Source organism: Thunnus albacares, chromosome 7, assembly GCF_914725855.1.
Source record: "Thunnus albacares chromosome 7, fThuAlb1.1, whole genome shotgun sequence".
NCBI lineage: Eukaryota > Metazoa > Chordata > Actinopteri > Scombriformes > Scombridae > Thunnus > Thunnus albacares.
In genome coordinates this window covers 27,866,709-27,885,890 of record NC_058112.1, presented here as the reverse complement: position 1 = coordinate 27,885,890, position 19,182 = coordinate 27,866,709, and the positions used below count along the sequence as shown (strand labels likewise).

Here is a 19,182-nt window from a genome sequence, read left to right as displayed (position 1 = left end):
GAATTATATCATATGTACATTAGAGCCAGCTGTAAATCATCAAAGAGCTGCACGGATCAGTTCATCGGATCATGTTCTCCCCAGGATGACAATAGACGTTGACTGGCCAATCGTTCAAGAGTTGGGCTGCTAGCAGCTGAGATGACTGGCCAGTCTCAACTGGCGGCTCCTCACATCTCCAAAAACATCGGAGCAAATTTCCAAATAGGCGGTATTTGGATAAACTGACCACATATTGGGAATGTAAATGGTTACTTTCTTGTCTGAAAAATTTTGAAAACTTATTTAAGTGATATATTAAGTCTTACAGCAAAAATGACAACAGCATAATATTTGCCATCACTGCTGGTTGGTGCAAAATGCATTCTGGGATACGTCAGCTGACCAGTGGTGTAATTTCACCACTCAGTCAATCACTCAGTCACTAAGTCAGTCAGTCAGTCAGTGACAGATATTCACGTTTATAAGGCTGGCCCTGCTGTTGCGGTCCAACCAAAAATATAATGCTTTTCAGCAAATGTTTAAAGGGTTTTGCAGATACAAGTTTAAGAGATTCCAAGAAGAAACCCTGCATAAAAGGTTCATAAAACCTGATGGTCCCTCCGCAAACCTCTAACAAATGGATGTAGTTAAGGATGTTTCCTTTATATTCATACTGAGACACATAAAAGAAAAAAGACCTCACACTGAGAGCAAAAGAAAACGGCACAACTTGGTGAAATATCCATAAGTCTGTTATGAAACAATAACAAAATATATTTGATGATGATATATTTTATCAGTGATCCCAATCTGTCCAAGTTAGATAGTTGTATGGCTCATTGATTACAGAGATAACTGCACAGGTCACAGGTACAACAGCCAGTCTGTCAAACTATCTTTAGCCCTTGTGTAATCCAGAGTTCATGGCTACAAATGCATCATGTACAAAATATATACTCATGTGGTATTTACACATGCAACTCTTATGTTCAGCAATTCTTCTTTAAACTTCAAAAATACAAACATATCTGCAGAACAGAATTGAGTAAATGTTGGGGCCAGAAGCAATGGCTGAATCTCTATCTGACAATCTGTTTTTAAATTACATTTACCTTTCACTACCATTTAAAGCTGCTGACATGCAAAGTAGCTTTGCACAGCTTTAAAAATAACCAGATAAAGAAAGCTAACTGTAACACCGAGGTGCAACGTCTCTGCTGGCACAAGCACTCACCCCACGAAGAACTGCCTCATCTCCTGACGTCGTGACCGCATCATCTGCTTGTACTCCCCGATGCGCAGCTTCTTGCCGTCGATGATGCAGGTTCTCTTGGGCCGCGGCTTGTACTTGTAGTTGGGATACTTCTCCAAATGGATCTTGCTTAAGCGAGCCTGCTCCTCATAATACGGCTGTTTCTCCTGGTTGGTCATGGCTTTCCAACGAGAGCCTGGAGCAGATGATTAAGATTTTAGTTTTGTCTTTATGTTAGTCCTAAAAACATGTTTAGCTTATTCCTGAAACACGTTATATGTATCTTAAACTTATCAAAAGAAAAACCAAAAACCTACCAACGTCACAGATTTTAGGGAGTGACTAAATTGAAAGTTTTTCTTAACTGTTTCAGTAATACTGGTCGAGCACTGAGTTCGTGGTAAATTTGATGTAAGGCTAACACACTGTCACTCCATCTGCACATTATTTCAGTCAAACAAAAAGAGTCACGGAGCCTGCCCTGCTATATATAAAAAAAGACTTCAGCATTTCTGGTAGTTTCTTAAGGTTGGATGTTGTCATGTGAACAGACACCATCAAATTTTTAATCACAAGGCTCTTTAAAATCAGGAGTGGATAATACTCTCTCTTGGTTTAGTAAGAATGATATATTGTGTACTTCTTATTTTCCCCGGTAAGAGGACCTTCTGAACAAGTGGACAGGGCCATTATCACAGGAATGCAGCACATCTGCAAGGCACTCTGACAACTGATTATATACACTCCGCCTCGCTCTTCTGTTTATCAAGGTTTATCACAAACCAGTCTTGTACTTTTGTGACACAGGAAACAGTGAGGAGTCTTTTTTAAACCTGCCACCCACTCCCAAAAGTCCAGCTGTGTTATTATGTTGGAGAGACGCGCATTGTACACATGCAGTAATATACACATACACAATTGTGTACTCTGAGTTCTGTTTTTTTTTTTGCCTCAGAGGCTTGATAAATTTTCTTAATGCTTCCTGCCCACAGGATCTTACTGTTCATGACTTTTAAACCAATAACTTTACCATGATGATTCATTAGATTAGGGAGTTTAAATATCTCACTTCAATTTAAATTGTGTTTTTCATTTTGAAAGCAAAAAGATGCATCCTACAAATGCCAGAACACAAAATCCCCCTTTACTGGACTCTGTTCAAAGCTCCAAGTCAGGAACACAGATCCACCAAGAAAAAGCAATTTGTTCACGTTGCTTCGGCGGAGCATTTACATTCACCAACCCTAGAGCTCTCTGGAGCCCTGCGCCGGACAGTGGAAGTCTTTAGAACGTTTCACGAACAACCGTTAAGCTCAGCGCCGTGTGAATGGCTATCTGTGTTGAGGTGGTTAGCATCAACACGGCTACTTTTTAACTGAATGCATCCATCACACTAGTCAGGCTGACACAGTGGAGCTCTGTGTGCGGAGTGTTCCAGGTTGAAAAACACACTAGTCCTTCTTATAGTCCGTGGCCTGTTGGTAAGAAACCCCTTGAACTGTAGCATATAGAGGCAGAGTAACCTAATGAAAGGAGAGGCTTACCTGAAAAAAGATATCACATTTGACACCGTCATATATATGCACTGTGTCATATGGCTCGTTGTTTTTGGTTTTTTACCACTTTTCATAAAAAAATACCCACATTTCTTTAAAAAGACCAATTAAAACTTTTCAAATTTTGTCCCAATGCATCCAAAGTTGATGAGTTCAAGCTACAAAAAGAAACTGATGGCAACAGAACAACTCAGAAAACATGTCCAGAAAGTAAACAGAAAATGTAGAAAGATAGATGAAGATCAGTACTTCTGTCATATTTAGTGTCTGTTAAATATACAGCTAGCAGTCAGTTAGCTTGGCCTAGCACAAAGACTGGAAACTGAGAAAAAACAGCTAGCCTTGCTCTATCCAACATTAACAAAAGCTCACTAAATAACATGTTATATCTGTACAAAAAATGAAATGTACAAATGATAGTTCACAGTTTAATGGGGGGTTTTGGTCCTGACAATTTCTTGGCCAGGAGCAATAACTTGCTGGAGCCTCCGCTGGTTGCCTGGCAAAAAACAGACTACCTGTTTCCAGTCATTGTGCTAAGCTAAGCTAATCAGCTGTTGGCTTCAGTTACATACAGTATTTACAGTACCATAAAGATAAGCAGGTGGCTCTTCACATTTAACTATCAGTAAGAGAGCAAATAAGCGTATTTCCTAAAATGTCAAACTACACATTGGCATTTTTTAAATTCTAATCTAATTTTCTGCCATCTTTTAATGATCAACACAAACACACAGACTTTTTTTATCAAAAAAAAAAGAAAAAATAATTCACTCTGACTACATATGAAGTAAATATTTTCACACAGAGATTAAATATAATGAGAGTTCTCCAAAGCAGAGCAGTAAGGTTGAGGATTCAAATTCAGAGTAGAAGGTAAAAATTCAGGAGAAAGTCATGCCTGGAATTTGTAGGAGTTCAAGTTAAGCTCCTAACAAAGATAAATCTATAAAAATCTCACCTAGGATCTTGCTTATGTTGGAATTGTGCATGTCAGGGAAGGTCTGCAAGATCTTCCTCCTCTCGTCTTTGGCCCACACCATGAAGGCGTTCATGGGCCTCTTGATGTGGGGCTCGTTGTTGTTTCTGCCCCGCGCCTCCCTGAACACTCGTGCCTCGGTGATATTGTTGCCTATGCGACACAAAGAAATGACATTCTCCACTGTATATGTGCATCACTGATTCGTTCGACTTTCATGCATACACCTTTCAAACTTTCACGCTTGGAATGCAGGGTTTTAGTAGCACTAATGATGAGCTCTTCCTGTTTGTTTCTTTACCCCCTTGGGCCCCTTTTGCCTCCTTCGGGAGAGGATGTATAACAAAAGTAAAACAGAAGTCCGTTGGGGGTCTGGCTGGGATGCCCTCAACATGCTCACACACAAACTGTACACACTGTAGTCAGTTTGCTTCCGCCTGATAGTATCTCAGTGCCTATGCTCCCGTGTTTACTCCTCTCATTCTAAACTAAACCGTGATAAGCACTCCTCAACCCCTCATCGCCTGTAAACAGTGGGGCTTTATGGGAAACAGGTGGGTTGGGAGGAAAAAGACACCAAGTCGGTCCTTAAAGTACATTCAGAGAGGATTGTGGTTATACTATTTTATGCAACAATATGTGCAAAGTGTTTGAAATATACTGAATGAATGTATAACACATGAAACAATTTTCTACTATTATTAATTAAAATCTTAGGAATATATACTTCAATACTTCATCGACCATGCACTACAAGAAACTTTCTGCCTGTCTTCTCCAGCTTTTGTTTGCATACTTGTACTGGGTGGGATCTTGTGGGTCACAAACACTAATTGTGGAAAAAGGGAGAAGAATTCAGTCTCTTGTCATGTACTTGCAGGAATTATAACAGTGAAAAAATGTTTCAAGAGCATAAAATGTTGACGTTGAACACTGTTTAGTTGTTGAGGTACTCCTTCACCAAAGCTTCCTGAGGAGCACAATAAATATTTGTATTTGCTGAATACCTGCATGTTCAAACTTTCTGGAAGATTCCTTCTTCTTCACCATGGAGTTCTGATATATGAGGCCCCCAGAAGTGGTGCCTCTTCTATGAGGGGCCCCTGGAGTTATGAGTCACTGGTATCAATTTAGTCTGAACAGGATGTGACTGCTTCTACCTGAGTCTCTGCTTGTCAAAACTCCCGAAACTCCCTCATTTATTATCCCTGTAGTAGTAGCAGTTTTTTATCCTGTTGTTGTAAATCTACATACATTTCTGAAGTATCAAGATTAGGCTATAAACTACCGAAATGATTAATGCAAGATTGTGAAAAGTAAGTAAAACTCTCTAAATCTAACAGGCCCAAGAGCTAACTGACAGTAAATGAGGAGGAAGGGAAGCAGGAGATAAAGGCAGAGCACAGCAGCTTACCATCCAGATCTTCTGGTCTCGTCAGGTCAATTACTCGATGGACCATCTTCCCAGCATCCTCTCCGAGCTTCCCGAGGTGCTGGCTCAGCGTCTCGTAGTGCAGCCGTTCCTGCAATACAAGACAAGGTATGAAAGGCTGCAAAACGTGGAACGAGCTGTCGAATAAATAAATTCTCAATTCCTGTTCACATCTTCTTATCAAATGTCTGGATCAAGTTCCTGTGTATGCCTGGCATATTTTAAATTGGGTCACTAAGTATGAGTTTGATGCTAATGACAATAAAACAAATTGCTGGGTTGAGTTGGCATGGAGGAGAGTCAAGCACAACATTGGGCAACACTGAGCAGCTTCACTACTTTTGTTTTTTATTTTTTTTTTACAGTAACTGAGGGGAATAATTCATGATGTTGGTTATGTGATAAGCTAATAGACAAGTCATAACCCCTTCAAGGCCATGCTAATCACCAGTGTCTTCTCCAACCGCCCATCATGCACTCTTTCTGATTCTGCTTTCTTGCCTGCCACTCCACTTCTGAGACAAATAACTTCTACAAGCAGCCTGCCTTGGGGCCTTCCAGCTAAAATTACCCCACCACGCTCCCAAACTGCAGTGGAAAACATCGAACCCTCCGTACAGCTACCGCATATCCACACTACTCCTCTCCTCTCCTCTCTTCTCCTCTGCCCCCCTATCCACCCCTCCTTCCCTCTCCTCCTTTTTCTGGTGACAGAGGCATTTTGTTTGACGCAAGAAATGGTTGCCGGGTGAAGTCATGCCGCGGTAGCCGCTGGCAGAGTTGGTGGAACTTAGGGGCCAGCGTGTATGTGTGCATATGTGTGTGTGTGTGTGTGTGTGTAGATGAGGAGTCGGCGCGGGCCAATGTCAGCACTACGGCAGGGCTGTAATCAGGCCCACCGCAGAACATGTGCCTGGGCAGTGCCATGCTCACCGCAGGAAGCAACCGCCTAACAAAGGACTAAAGAAAAGAGAGAAAGAGGGAAAGACAGAGAGGGATAGAAAAAAAGAAAGAAGAGGAGTGGAATGGAAAACTAGTCCAGAAACAAGAATAAGGCCTCGGACCCACTGAGAACTAAACAATACCCTGCGGTAAACGGTCAATGCTCATAGTGATGCTTGAGAGTCAAATGTTGCCGCTTTGTTGCTAAAAGCTGACATAGAATCATTTTTGTTGTTCTGATTTCATTTTTAATCCTCCTCGGTAGTCAAGAGATGTACGAATGTTTCTAGTAGAAGGGCGGAGACCGATGGAAAACTAATGCAGAGTAGAGCTAAGGTTTTGGAAAATGGACTAGGACAGCATCAATAGAGGCAGACTGATCCAAAGTACAGATTAACAGCAGACCTGGGTTAAAATTTGCAAATATTCCCTGCGGTTGGTCTACTTTTGGTCTACTTGAAAGTTCTTGTGGCAAATGCAATAAGGAGCATTGCTTTGTTTAGTCAAGATTGAAATAGGTTTGGCTTGTGCGCATGCTGGTTTGATACTGGACTGTTGCCTTTTGGAGCGGTATTATAGCTTCTCTTTTTTTTTAACTTTCTCTTTCATGTAACTTCATTTGTATTTTGTGCAATGTTTTATTGTTCACATCTAAACATTTTTGTGTCTATGGCATTCTTAAATTCTTCATTACAGAGGGACTAGCTGGTTAAAAATAGTTAGGAGGTTTGAGGCCCTGATGCTCAGGTAATTACAGTGAAGAGGAAACACTTGTCAGTGGCATCATTGTAGCATCTGAATGGCTTTGACACAGTAAAACACACCCATCACATTTGATATTCCATTACTATTTAACCCAGGTCTGAATTGGAGCAACAAAAAAAAAAAAAAGCTGTCAGAAGCAGACAAGCTGACTAACCAAAGACTCAGTTAATTAAACACGATGAAGGACATGTGCAGGTGCAAAGATAAATTAAAGCAAGCAGAAAAATTGAGACTGAAGACTAATTAAAAATATCAAGTTAAATTACAAAGACAGTAGGAATGAGGAGCTCAATATTCAACTTTAAAACATTCAGTCTGTACAAAAAAGAAGCACAAATACAAATCACAGCACTGGTACAGTATTTTTTAACACACTATTGCTTTCGCTGGGTCTTGAGCCCAATATTGCTGCTGAATGTATATTTCTAAATTTAAGAGACACCCGATTTTTTTTGTTCCGCCTGGTCTCTCCTCTTCTTGGCGTTTGCGTCTCTCCAGCGTTGCTATGGTAACGCTCTAAACATTGCTGGGGTTTTTTTGTTGTTTTTTTTTTTTTTTTTTTCAATCCACACCGTATTGAGCTCATTACCACAGTTACAACTCGCCTACCGCCAGCACGGCCTGCCTCCAGCTGACCCGCAACCGTTTACTGTCTCCTCCCGGACCAATCAAGTTTGGCAACCTCCTCAGCCCCCCTCCCGGCGTTCCCTCTCTCCTCCTATTTTCTTCATCTTTCTTTCTCTCTTTCCTTCTCCAGACTTCGCTGTGTGCCGATAGAGCTGTCACTCAGCCCCGTTCTGTTTTTTTTTCTCCTCCCCTCCTTCTCCTTTTCACCATTCCTCCTATTCATAGCCCTTAACACTCCACCACCAGCCCTCCACCCCTTGAGGCTCCAACCCCAAAGAAGTAGACACTCAACAGTCTATTTGCAGGTGCCAGACTCAGCTTTGTAGTATACATTATTATAATGTATATCATTCAGGCTTCAAATGCTGCAACATTATGTCGACCTTTAATCAAGACTTGGAACTGTCTGAGCTGCCGGTTTCACAGGCTTGCGTCCTACAAAGACCAAACTCATCAACGGAGCCAATATAAACTTCTATACAACCATTTCCTCCCTCCTCTCCTCCTTCCAGACACATTCTGCTCCACCAACAAAGACTGCAAGCATGTTGACCGACTTTATGTAACAGGGTGCAGATAAAAGCTATTTTTCTATCCATTTAGAGATCTGGTAAATTTGAAAAATGTACACAAGTTAAAAATAAACGCTTCCTGAAAGTATTTAAAAGTTCAGATGAAAGATAACCATTATGACCTGAGTGGACTAAAAGAGATGTAGTTGAGTTAAAGGAATGAATTAAATAAATGCTTTAGCAAAAAAATAACTAGAATCTGTAGCACAACTTGTCATTTTAGAAGATATAATAACAATTTAATTAACAAATATAAACATGTATGAGTGTTTTGGTATACGTGAGGTAAGGACAATATAACTTTTATTCACTCTGACTTTTTACATCAAATAGATTTGTATTGTGAGAAGAGTAGGCGTATAAGCTCTGGCTTCAGCCTTCACTTTTTTGGTCAGTGCAGTTCTGTGTTGTTTTGCTGTCTATTTTAATTTTGATGGGATTAATTGCTTTTATTATTTTTTGGGGGTACTTATTTGCTTAATTATCTGTGAACTGAAATAAATGTTGTCTAAAAAACAAAATTAGAGACTTCATACAAACTGTTCAACCTTTAAGCCCACTTTTGAGATGGCTGCAGGTTTTTTGCACATCCTTCGTTTTAGTCAACTTCACTGTTAAATTATTCTAACACGAACACTAAAATAACCCATAATTCAATGCTTGCAATTTAGAATAGGCTGTTAAGGGATTGTGTGCATAACGAGCATCATCCAAAGTAAGAAAACAGATCTTGGCAATAAAATCTGTTTGTGTTCATTCTTATGTGGCCTGTAGATTTACCTGCACTCAGTCTGCCATCACCCACCATGTTCACCACTTATGGAAACAGGAAAAGCAGTCCCACGTGGCTCGATGCGGTGTGTTTTTTTTTCTTTTTTTTCTATCATATTTGATGTTAACTTCACCGATCTCCTCTGCAAAAATGTCAACTGTGTAAGATAGCATACTCTTTAAATTTAAAGCCTCTACATGTTCTCATTTCTCCTTTAAATGATAGACCCTGAGTGAACAATCTATCAGGGAGGCATGGTTGATTTAGGGGATTTCAACTAAAACATGTAAGCTAAGTAATGTGCCAATCTCTTAAAGACTTCGTGTTTTCCTTTAAGTGGGCTTAGGGAGTGTTTTGTGACTGTTTAGACTGTTTTTAAAAAAAAAAAAAAAAAAAAGTGCACACAGTCTTTTACGCACACGCTCAAACACACATACATGAATGCACACACCCACGCGGTCATACACAGTGGCTATTTCAGTGAGCTTTGGCAGCCACAGGCCAGCTGGAAGCAACGTAAGCGTAAGGTGATACTCAACAATGCCACTAACTGGCCAGGCCTCTCGTCTGTACACCAGCTATAATGACATTAACATGGCCAAGATCAGTGGAGAGCCAGGACACACACACACACACACACACACACACACACACACACACAAAGGAGACCGAGATCACTTTCAGCTCTTCGGGAAATGTCTATGTCGTCTATGCTTGAAATGAATGCTCTGGGACGAAAATACACAAAGAGAAAGCAACATAAACACAAACACACACGCTCAGACGTCACAGCAACGTCTCCCTTTGAGTCGAATCAGTGTAGGCAATAAATAGCTCAACATTCAACATTACACTGAGTTACCATTTACAGCAGTTGTCTCATTCCCTCCAAAGGAGCCCAATACACTGTGTTAGTACAATGTCATAAAACAAAAAGCCTTGGGCAGTGCTTCAAAGTTTCAAAGGGGAGGATTTGAGTAACAAATTTATTCGATGAACAGAAAACAACACACAAATCCAAGGTAAAGAAAAAGAGCTGGTCTCGTTGCCTCCCGAGGTGGAACGGTTGAGTCACACTCACAGTATCCAGCAAGTTCCATCCATGAATTGTTTAAGACAGAGCAAAGCCTTTGAGTGCCTTAGAAAAAAAAAAACACACACACACACACTTCTCCATCCCAAAGAAAAAAATATGTATTTAAAGCTAAGAGAAAGAGTCTTTGAGCTGCTGTTGTTAGGTAACGAATAACATACTGACAACAAACATAAGGCCTGCTGTCGTCCTTGAACCGGAAACAATTACTTTGAGACTTTCCAAATGAGATTTTTATTAGAACGCATGGAGCTATAAACCAAATTACTGCATTGCTTTGGTTTTGTTCTTATAAAGTAGGAAAATATAGAGCTCACGAAGCACGTACCGCTCTCCCTGCAACACACTCACCTTAATCTGCGATCATTTCAAAGTTAACTTTTGAAAAAAGCTCTTTTAAGCACAAACTTATTTAGGCACATTGGTGGAATTTTTTTTTGCCAGACCTGCAGTAGACAACTCACATTAAATCTTAATAAACAATTTATTAGTAAAGGCTGTTGTATAATTCATATTTATGAGTTTCTTGGTGTTTACTAGTATAATGACTTATAAAAAAAATCAACTTGGGACTGAGGATAAGTACAGCAGAGATATATTTTGCCAGATTTTTGGATGTTTTCCTCCCGAAGATGCAAAGCAAACAAGTCCAAAAAATTCAAAACAGCCTATCCTTGGAGTGCACTAATCATGACCTACTTGGGGTTGGTGGGTTCAAAGTCTCCACCCCTAAAATATTCATGAGTTCCTCTCCTCCTCATCCTTGCAAACAACATGGGATCAATTGCGCAGGAGAGTCCGTCTAATCATGTTCCCTATTTTACCAAATGTCTGATCCCTGGAATCTGTGATTGGCTGATCAGACTGATTGAAGATGTTTTGGAATATGGATTTCCCTCTGGATACGAGATCCTGGTACAACAGCCCTGTCTCCTTCAGCCCAATAGGGGAGAGGTGAGTGGGTGATGGAGGTGAGCGTTGGGAGGAGCGTCCCTTTCCAGAGAAAGGCCCTTTAATTGGGCTAAAACCCTGAGGCCGGGATCCCCCCTTCAGGGCAAGTGGAGAGCTGGACTCCATTATACACACACACACACACGGGCACACACACACACACACACACACACACACTAAAGTTAACACCATCTCTTCTCCAAAAAAACACCCACTCAGTCTCAGTGAAGGCAGGCACACAAACACACACTCATACGCCAAAACCATCACTTGTCATTGGCCCAGCTGCTCCCTCTTCAAAGCTGTTGGCTTCTGGGTGGCCGTGGAGATGAGAGGAGAAAAGAGAAGTTCTCAAGAGCTGCAAGCCCCAGCCAAACGACAGCAAATATCATCCATGAATATTCGTCAGACTCATGCACAAGCTGAGCAGAAACCTTGAACACTCGGCCAATTAAATACTGGAGAAAATGTGACACAGAAGAAAGGAGTTTGGAAATCTACAGAGGTGTGTATGTGTGTAAGTGTGTGTGTGTGTAAGTGTGTGTGTGTGTGCACGAAGGAGAAAGAGAGAATTATAGTATACATGGATTTGAATGGCAATTCTCATTCTCATCATTTCCCTCCTGTGTTCTCTATTTCTGTTGGCAGCGGTAGAAGAAGTTTTAATATCTTTTACTAAAACAAAACTAGTCTTGCCATATGGTGAAAGTACTCCATTACGACTAAAAGTCCTTCAAAAGTTCACTTGAGTAAAAATATGTAGAGTGTGCTGTCATATATAGACTGGTGACAAATTAAAGGACAAACTGGTACAGGTCTGAATGCTTGACCCCTACAATGAGGGCATCTGGTGGCTCTGTTATGCTTTGTGGGACATTTTGCTGGCATGGTTTGTCCCCTTAGAGTTGTTCTGAGTCATCACCTTTATCCTATGATGAAACACTTCTATCCTGATGGGAGTGGTCTCTTCCAGGATGGCAATGCCCCCATCCATAGTGCACGAGGGGTCACTGATGAGTATGAAAATGATGTGAATCATATGTCTTTCACAGTCACCAGATCTCAACCCAACTGAACACCTATTGGATATTTTGGACTGACATGTTAGACAGCACTCTCCACCACCATCATCAAAACACCAAATAAGGGAATATCTTTTGGAAGAATGGTGTTCATCCCTCCAGTAGAGTTCCAGAGACTTGTAGAATCAATGCCAAGGCACATTGAAGCCGTTCTGGCGGCACATGGTGGCCTGACACCTTACTAAGAAACTTTTATTTTGGTTTTTCCTTTAATTTGTCACCCGTCTGTAGGTCATGCATTTGGGCTCAAGAGGGAGTGATATTAACTTCCTGAGGAAATGGAAAGAGGCTTTCTGGATTTATAATCTCAATAGCTTGAGAGAACATTCAACAGTTATTTTTTTATTGAAAGAGAGTTTTGTAGTTTTTTGTGCTTTTAATCCTTATTTCTGTGACTGTTTGTGTGATAGTTTGTACTATTGTAACAATTTCTTCTGTGCTTTTTGACATTTCTCTGTTTGAGGTACAGTACAACATCTTTTAGAGGCTTTTAGAGGTCAACTATGTGTCTATTCATTGGATAACTGATAAAGACTCAGCCTACTTGTGGTGTGTGAGTGCAGGCTTTTAACCATTCTGTAAAACACCCTGAAGAAGACCCAAATGTGTTGAATAACTCCAAGTCTCTCGGAGCAAGTCAATTACTGTTACTGAGTTATTTTTTACACTTAAGTCAAAGTAAAGTAAATGTTCTTTGTCACATTCCCTCACTGTGTGTTGATGTGTGTCAAATGTACTTACTGTAATATTTTTGTCCTTGCGTTTGTGTGGTTGAGAGTTTATGTGGGTGTACAGATTGTTTCCATCAGAACTTGTTCTTCACATGAAGGAAAAATGCCTTTGAAAACTGCATTTAGACCATTTGATTCTATTTGTATCTTCATATGCATAACCACATGTGATCTGTCGGTCTCTCTTACCTTGTTGCCGTTGTTGAGGCTCATGCTGCTTAGAGCGGACAGTTTGGCCTCCAGACTATGGTGTCCCGGCTGCTGCTGCTGCTGTTGGTGGAGCTGCTCCCTCTGGATCTGCTCCCTCATGCTCCTGGCCTCTTGGATGGCCTTCATCACCGCGTCCTGGTCCCCGAACAGCGCTGTGGAGTTCAGGCTGGAGAGGATGTCTGTGGGAAGAGGACGGGATAGGAAAGAAAAATCACTTTGACTGGAAAGCAACGTTTCAGAAAAGCTCTGTATACCACCGTAGTCAAACAGTTTTACAAAAAGTTCAACATGTACTGTTATTCTCCGAGTGTGACAGTCCAAAACAGTTTATCTGAAATAGACATTATTTTTCTAGTATTTTTTTATTTGCCTATTTCAGCCAACCAAAAGATTTTGAGTCAGATGCTACAACCGCTAACCAAAGAACCCTTGAAGAAACCTGTTTCCTGTGTGTATTGTGGTGAGTGTGTGTGATTTCATGCTGCTCCTTCACAAACAGTAAGTTTTGAAAACAAAAGACAAGTGCTGAAACCCAAAACTTCATAATACAAATGGCTATTAAATACTATTGAAACATCTGTATGAAAAATGGGAATTTCTTCTCATGTCTTATGGGGGCCAAATGTTGCTTAAGTTGTTTTCCAATCCTCTTGTGCCTAAACACGACGGAACCTCCTCCTCCTTGTTTATGCTCTGTGCTTCACACGTCTGATGCACATTTGAAGAATAAGAGAAGAAAAAAAAAAAAATAAAAGGATGCAAAGTTTCCGTCGCCCTCCTCGTTTAATTAGCAGACAAGTAGGAAGCACTGTATGCTTGGGTGGCCGTTAAAATGGGCAAAAAATAACTTTGCAGGGAACACAAGCGTTACGTCCTCAAAGCCACTCCAGAGGAGCTGGTGAAATTGTTTTCTGGGGGGATATAATGAGAGGGTTTAGATTGGCCTTAATAACAGATAGCAGAGGTAGGGGCATAAAAGGTCTAGCGCGGGCAGACAATGATGTGAGGAAGCTCTTAAAAACCAAATAACGTGTGCTGGGTTTCACTGCTTCCGCTGCCGGGGTTTTCATTGGGGCTAAATACAGGGCTTTGGCCTCCTGTAAAACACAAATACACACACACAGGTCTCCTCTTGGGGTTGAGGTGTCTGCAGTCTATCAGGCGCATTTGACGCTGCTTGATTTGTCTGTGTGTGGCGGGGAGGAGGGAGGTGTTTGGGTGGGAGATGTTTTTGTTTTTCCAGTTGAAGGGAAGGCACAGCTTTATGCTCTGTAGATGTACAGTACAGATGTGAACAATACAGTGGTGTATGAGTGTTTGTTTGTGTGCGAGAGCATGTATGTGTAGAGTACGTCAGTGTTTCCCCCCAAAATTTTTTCCTTGGCATAGCGAAGCAGCATTTAGACTACGTGATTCTTATTGAACATGTCAGTAGAGCCAATGCTGATCTACTTCTTTTAGGCTGCTAGGCAGGGTGGCCCGTTCTGTCTGCCCAGTGGTAAAGGAAACACTGGTGTTACAGTGTATGTATGTGTTTATTACCCACCCAGAGAAGTGTTCCTGCCCATGGTAGGGATCGGGCTGGGGATGCGGCCCTTGCCCATGCCAGTAGGGCTGGTCTTGTTTCCGGAGAACAGACTCTGTGTCGGGGACGTCGGGGAGCGGAGAGGCTCAGCTGTCTTGGGTCTGGCTGAGAGGTTTAATGGCTGTGTGGATCCTTCCTCCTGTTGGTAGAACAGACACAACAGTGTTTAAAGGAAACGTTTTTTGCTTATGAGCCCTTAATACAAAGCAAAATCTATTCACTAACCCTTGTTTTAAAGGCCTCAGTATACAATATAGTATATCATTGTATATCAAGAAAGAAGCAAATATTAGAGACAGTCCAACAAATACACTTAATTTTGTGGGGCAGGATTTTGTTTTTTTTAGTTTTCTTCTTTCCTCTGTAATCTTTTTACAATCTCATATATTCATGTCGTGACCCCTGGTGGGGTTCAGGATCCCTCAGGCTGGGAACTACTGGTTTAAAGCAATACTCCACCCAGAGGTGTCAAACACCTCCTCCTGTAGGCTTGAAAAGTGGTTGTTAAATGACATTCCTCATCACTGTAAGTGAGCACAGCACCTTTGGTTAGATAAAGCCTGTTAGTTACAATGAATTTCAATGGTGACCTGTTTTCATTTAAAAAAAAAAAACGTCCACAGAAACTTCTCAAATCAATCTTACAGCATAATCCACCTCTCTGTCTGTTCATATGCGAAGTACTCTCAAAACAAATATTTTGGCAATTTATGACTCAACAAGATACTTGCAGAGGAGCTTCAGAGCTGTGGACTTTCCAATAGGGTGAGATAAACGTTGTGTATTTAGTCGTATTTTCCAAAAACTATAAGTGTTTGGAACATATTGAGCATAAGCAAGACCAGCAAAGAAATGGGTTGTGCAGAAGGATGTTTCTAGACATGTACTTTTTTTTCATCTGCAGTGAAAATGGGTCACTATAATTGACTGAATTCAAGCCGACCGCAACTGCTGATTTCTGATCAGTCATCCTTGTCAGGTTTTTGCTCTTCAATAAAAGAATTCCATCGCTAACCTCCGTGAACCTGGCAGAAAAACAAAGCTGGAGTCACTGTGCATCTTCTTATCTAAACAATGGCACCTTTGTTCATGTGATTCCTCTATTTCTAATCAAAGGTTCATGACCACATTGATCCCCATAAAGAATCCCTGGAAAAGGAAAAGTAGTGACAAGAAGAAAAGGTCCACACGTCAACACGGCCTGAATGCAGCTCTTGTGTTGGCAACAAGCGCTTAATGAACGTGGATCTAATTTGGAGCCGAGCTTCAGCTGAGGGAAGTGTTGAGAAGGGAAGGAGTTTAGGGTGAGCTCGGTGGGGGAAGGGGAGGGTGGGAGGGGGGGTGGGGTAGGCTGCGGGTGGCATGCCAGAGTGGGGGAGGGAGGGAGGGAGGGAGGGTTGCGGGGTTAGCGGAGGGTGGGGAGTTTGGAGGGCACAGCACTACTGTTTGAGTGCGGTGAGCTCTGACGCCGGTCTATTGTGACGCCGGTTGCAGCTGTGCCCCACACACACACATGGCTTCCATTACTGCCTCGTCGTTGAGTAAAGATGAGGCGTACGCTCTCTCCAGTGAAGAGGTCTGGGCTCATGCCAAACAGCAGCCAGCGCCAGTGTCAGTTTGTGTGTGTGCGTGTGTATCCGTGTGTGACTTTTAAATAAGCTGTTTCTAATTGACAAAAAAGAGCACAGGGCCATGTGCAGATCCCAGTTTCAACAACTTCCAAATTTCCAGTGTTTAACTTTTACTTGCAGAGTTATCATCATTATTATTCTTGTGTGTTTTCCTATCGTACATATTAGCAATATTACAAACAATAAACCATACTGATGTTGCTTTCTTTCCCCTACATATCCTTTTTACATTTATCTAATTACCATTTGCTAGATCATAGGATATAGTCTAATTTTCTCCATGCTTATCTTTTCTGACTATTTGTCTCTGCATTGCCCCGTGTGCCGTTTTCCAGAATCATTTGCACCGACGGACTCACCTTAATCTGAGTGACAGGACTGGATGCTCTCTTCTCGCTCTTCAGGGCAGAGGGGGAAAGGGGACCGGAGGAGTTGGGAGCCTGCGGGAGAGGAGCCATCTTGGATCCTGGTGAGATCTGCATGCTTGCCAGCTGGGCGGCATACAGCTGCTGCAAAAAGAGAAGAAACCAGCAAAACCGACAGGCTATTAACATCGCTCGCCAGCAGCTAGTCAGTGGTTTTCTTCTTTCATTCTCTCTCCTCTTTCTCCTGTTCCCCCCCCTACTCCCTCCCCCCCACACACCCTTGATCCTGTTGTGTTTTTCTGCTGTACCCCTCCCTGGTACTGCTTGCGTCCTCTGAGGTTTGATGGGTGTGTGTCTGAGCCAAACACACACAGACCTCTTAAGGAAACAGATGTGCATGTACACACACCTAGATCTTGAAGTTGACAGAAGTGTCCCACACAAATGGAAGATTTGTTTGAGGGGGTGAATATATATCAGGGAGGCCAGCAAAACATTTTTACTTTAAATTATCTACAATCCATCTCTGACAGTTATTCTTTCAACAGATGCTGGGAGCAGCTTGTATATCAATTTACATCCAGAAATAAATCCAGACAATAGCTAAAGCAACCTTTGAATGCTTTGCTTGAAGTTTCATGTTAACTATCTTTCTGAATACTTATGATTTGGTTCTGTAAGTAATGAAATAAGCTTTTTTAGACAATGCCCAGCTCAGTATTACAAACAATAAAAGGCTGGTTTCCCTTATTTTTTGAAAAACAATGTGAACCACACTGGAAACAAACCACATAGTCTTATTGTTATCCTGATTATTTAACCTTTTTAAACTCTTGGCTTTCACAGCAGAGCTGTAATTTTAAATGGTAATAGTTCAAATCAAACCAAATCAGTATTATAAACATAACTTTAAGGGTCTCAAAAACACTTAAAACTATTCTTGTCACAAGTGGTGAGTCTTTGCATCAAATATTCAGACAAATGTTTCCTCTTTAACCTAAATTCAAAACAAAGACGATAGTGGACAATGATGTTTAAGTAGGTGTAGTCATACTGCAATTATATCTTTGGCAAGTGAGTCAATTGAAAAACCTTAGAAAATGGCGTAAAAACAATAGAAAACTAAAAAAAGACTCGGAAAACTATAACCATCAGCCTTCAGGGTTGGACGAAAACATTAAATGTAGCAAAAAAAAACTGTACAGATTTTCCATCCAAGGTACTTAACAAAAATCAAAGAGTCAAATACTCGGTCCGCAGTCCAGGGTCTTCTGAATCAAAGCTAGCTGGCCAGACAAACCGCTGCCTGAAACCACTGTCAACCCCTGTCTAAATGCATTGGAGTGTGAGTGCTGGAGTATCAAAGAGCCTGTCCTCAGGAAAACCACCCAGACGTGGCTGGCCTTCACTGAGTCTCCCTCCTCTCTCTCTTTCTTCTCTGCTTTCAAGCTTTCCTCTCATTTTTCATTACTCTCACCTCATCTATACTCTCCTGCTCCTTCTATGTTTGTCTTTCTTTTGTCCTGCTCTCTTTTGATCTCCCTCCGACTTTTTCCCTTTTCCTCTCGTCTCTCAGTCTCGTTCCAAAACCATTCTTCATATCTTCTCCCCCATCTCCATCCTCTTATCCATTTCTTTTTCTCTCTCTCTCTGTTTTCACTCTCTGCCCCTCAGCCTAAACGCCCCCCAGTGTTGTGAGATCTGATTTCCCTGTAGTCAAAACTGCAAAGCCTCCCGGGACCAGAGATCCAAAAGCAAAGAGAGCGCAATATAGAGAGAGAGAGAGAGAGGGCTGGAGAGAGGGAGCTGAGCTGCAGACACACGAGACCACCGTCGCTTCACCTCCGAAGCGCCAGGCTCAGCGGTCGGGGCCAGAGAAATTGGCTGGCCCTCTTTCCACTTCTCTCGGAGCGATATTAAACACAAACAGAAGGGGCCTCGCCGTTGAAACAAAGCCCTGATGTCACGCCGCTTATTTTCCTTGGAAGGCACCAGGAGCGATCGGGCCAACCCCTGGCGATATGAGATCCCCATAAGAATGTGCCTTGAATGGCTGGTGGTGAGGCCTCTCGCGTCAATCAAGCCGACCGCAGAGTTACTTCTGGTGATGCCTGATATTCTTACAGCTCTAAAGGGAGCTGGGGCTAGGGCAGACACACGAGTCTTTGAGGTAAAACACACAGTTAGGATCTCACACCCGCGCCTGCACTAACACACACACACACACACACCCACACACACACACACAAGTATTATGTGAAAGCACACCCACGGCTATTGTGCTGTTAGCAGCGATTCCGTCAGCAATTCCAAATAACACTAAGAAGAGAGAACTGTTGAACTAACAAAAAACAGAGAACGAGAGCTTTCACCCATTTTTTTCCTCCTTTCCTTTAAGACACTCGGAGATTGATTGGTGACTGGGGAAGCCAATGTGCAGCGTAAACAACCCCAACTAGAGCTCTCGCCGTTCAGTCAACCCCCAAGGGAAGACAATGCTGCAATCTCCTAAATTACAAATTGACAAAGAGAGCCTCAGACCTCGCCTCATCTGTCCAGACTATCTGACTGGCCTTTGAATGTTAGTGCTAATTTGACTGAAATCCAAGTGATTAGTCTGTCATTTTTGACCCTCATGATCATCAGCAGGTTTTG

The 19,182-nt window shown here is 41.9% G+C and overlaps 1 protein-coding gene across 3 annotated transcripts in view; it reads right to left on the bottom strand.

The window, feature by feature from the left end:
• The window catches only part of LOC122985814 (transcription factor SOX-6-like), a 115,155-nt gene that overhangs the window by 4,576 nt on the left and 91,397 nt on the right, over positions 1–19,182 (bottom strand). For all 3 annotated transcript variants that reach the window (XM_044356755.1, XM_044356756.1, XM_044356754.1), the window contains 6 exons: positions 16,522–16,671; positions 14,493–14,670; positions 12,926–13,125; positions 5,184–5,292; positions 3,752–3,922; positions 1,217–1,430 (listed from right to left, as the gene is read on the bottom strand). In XM_044356755.1, coding sequence (XP_044212690.1) covers positions 1,217–1,430; positions 3,752–3,922; positions 5,184–5,292; positions 12,926–13,125; positions 14,493–14,670; positions 16,522–16,671 — 1,022 coding nt within the window. The remainder of the gene's footprint in view (positions 1–1,216; positions 1,431–3,751; positions 3,923–5,183; positions 5,293–12,925; positions 13,126–14,492; positions 14,671–16,521; positions 16,672–19,182) is intronic.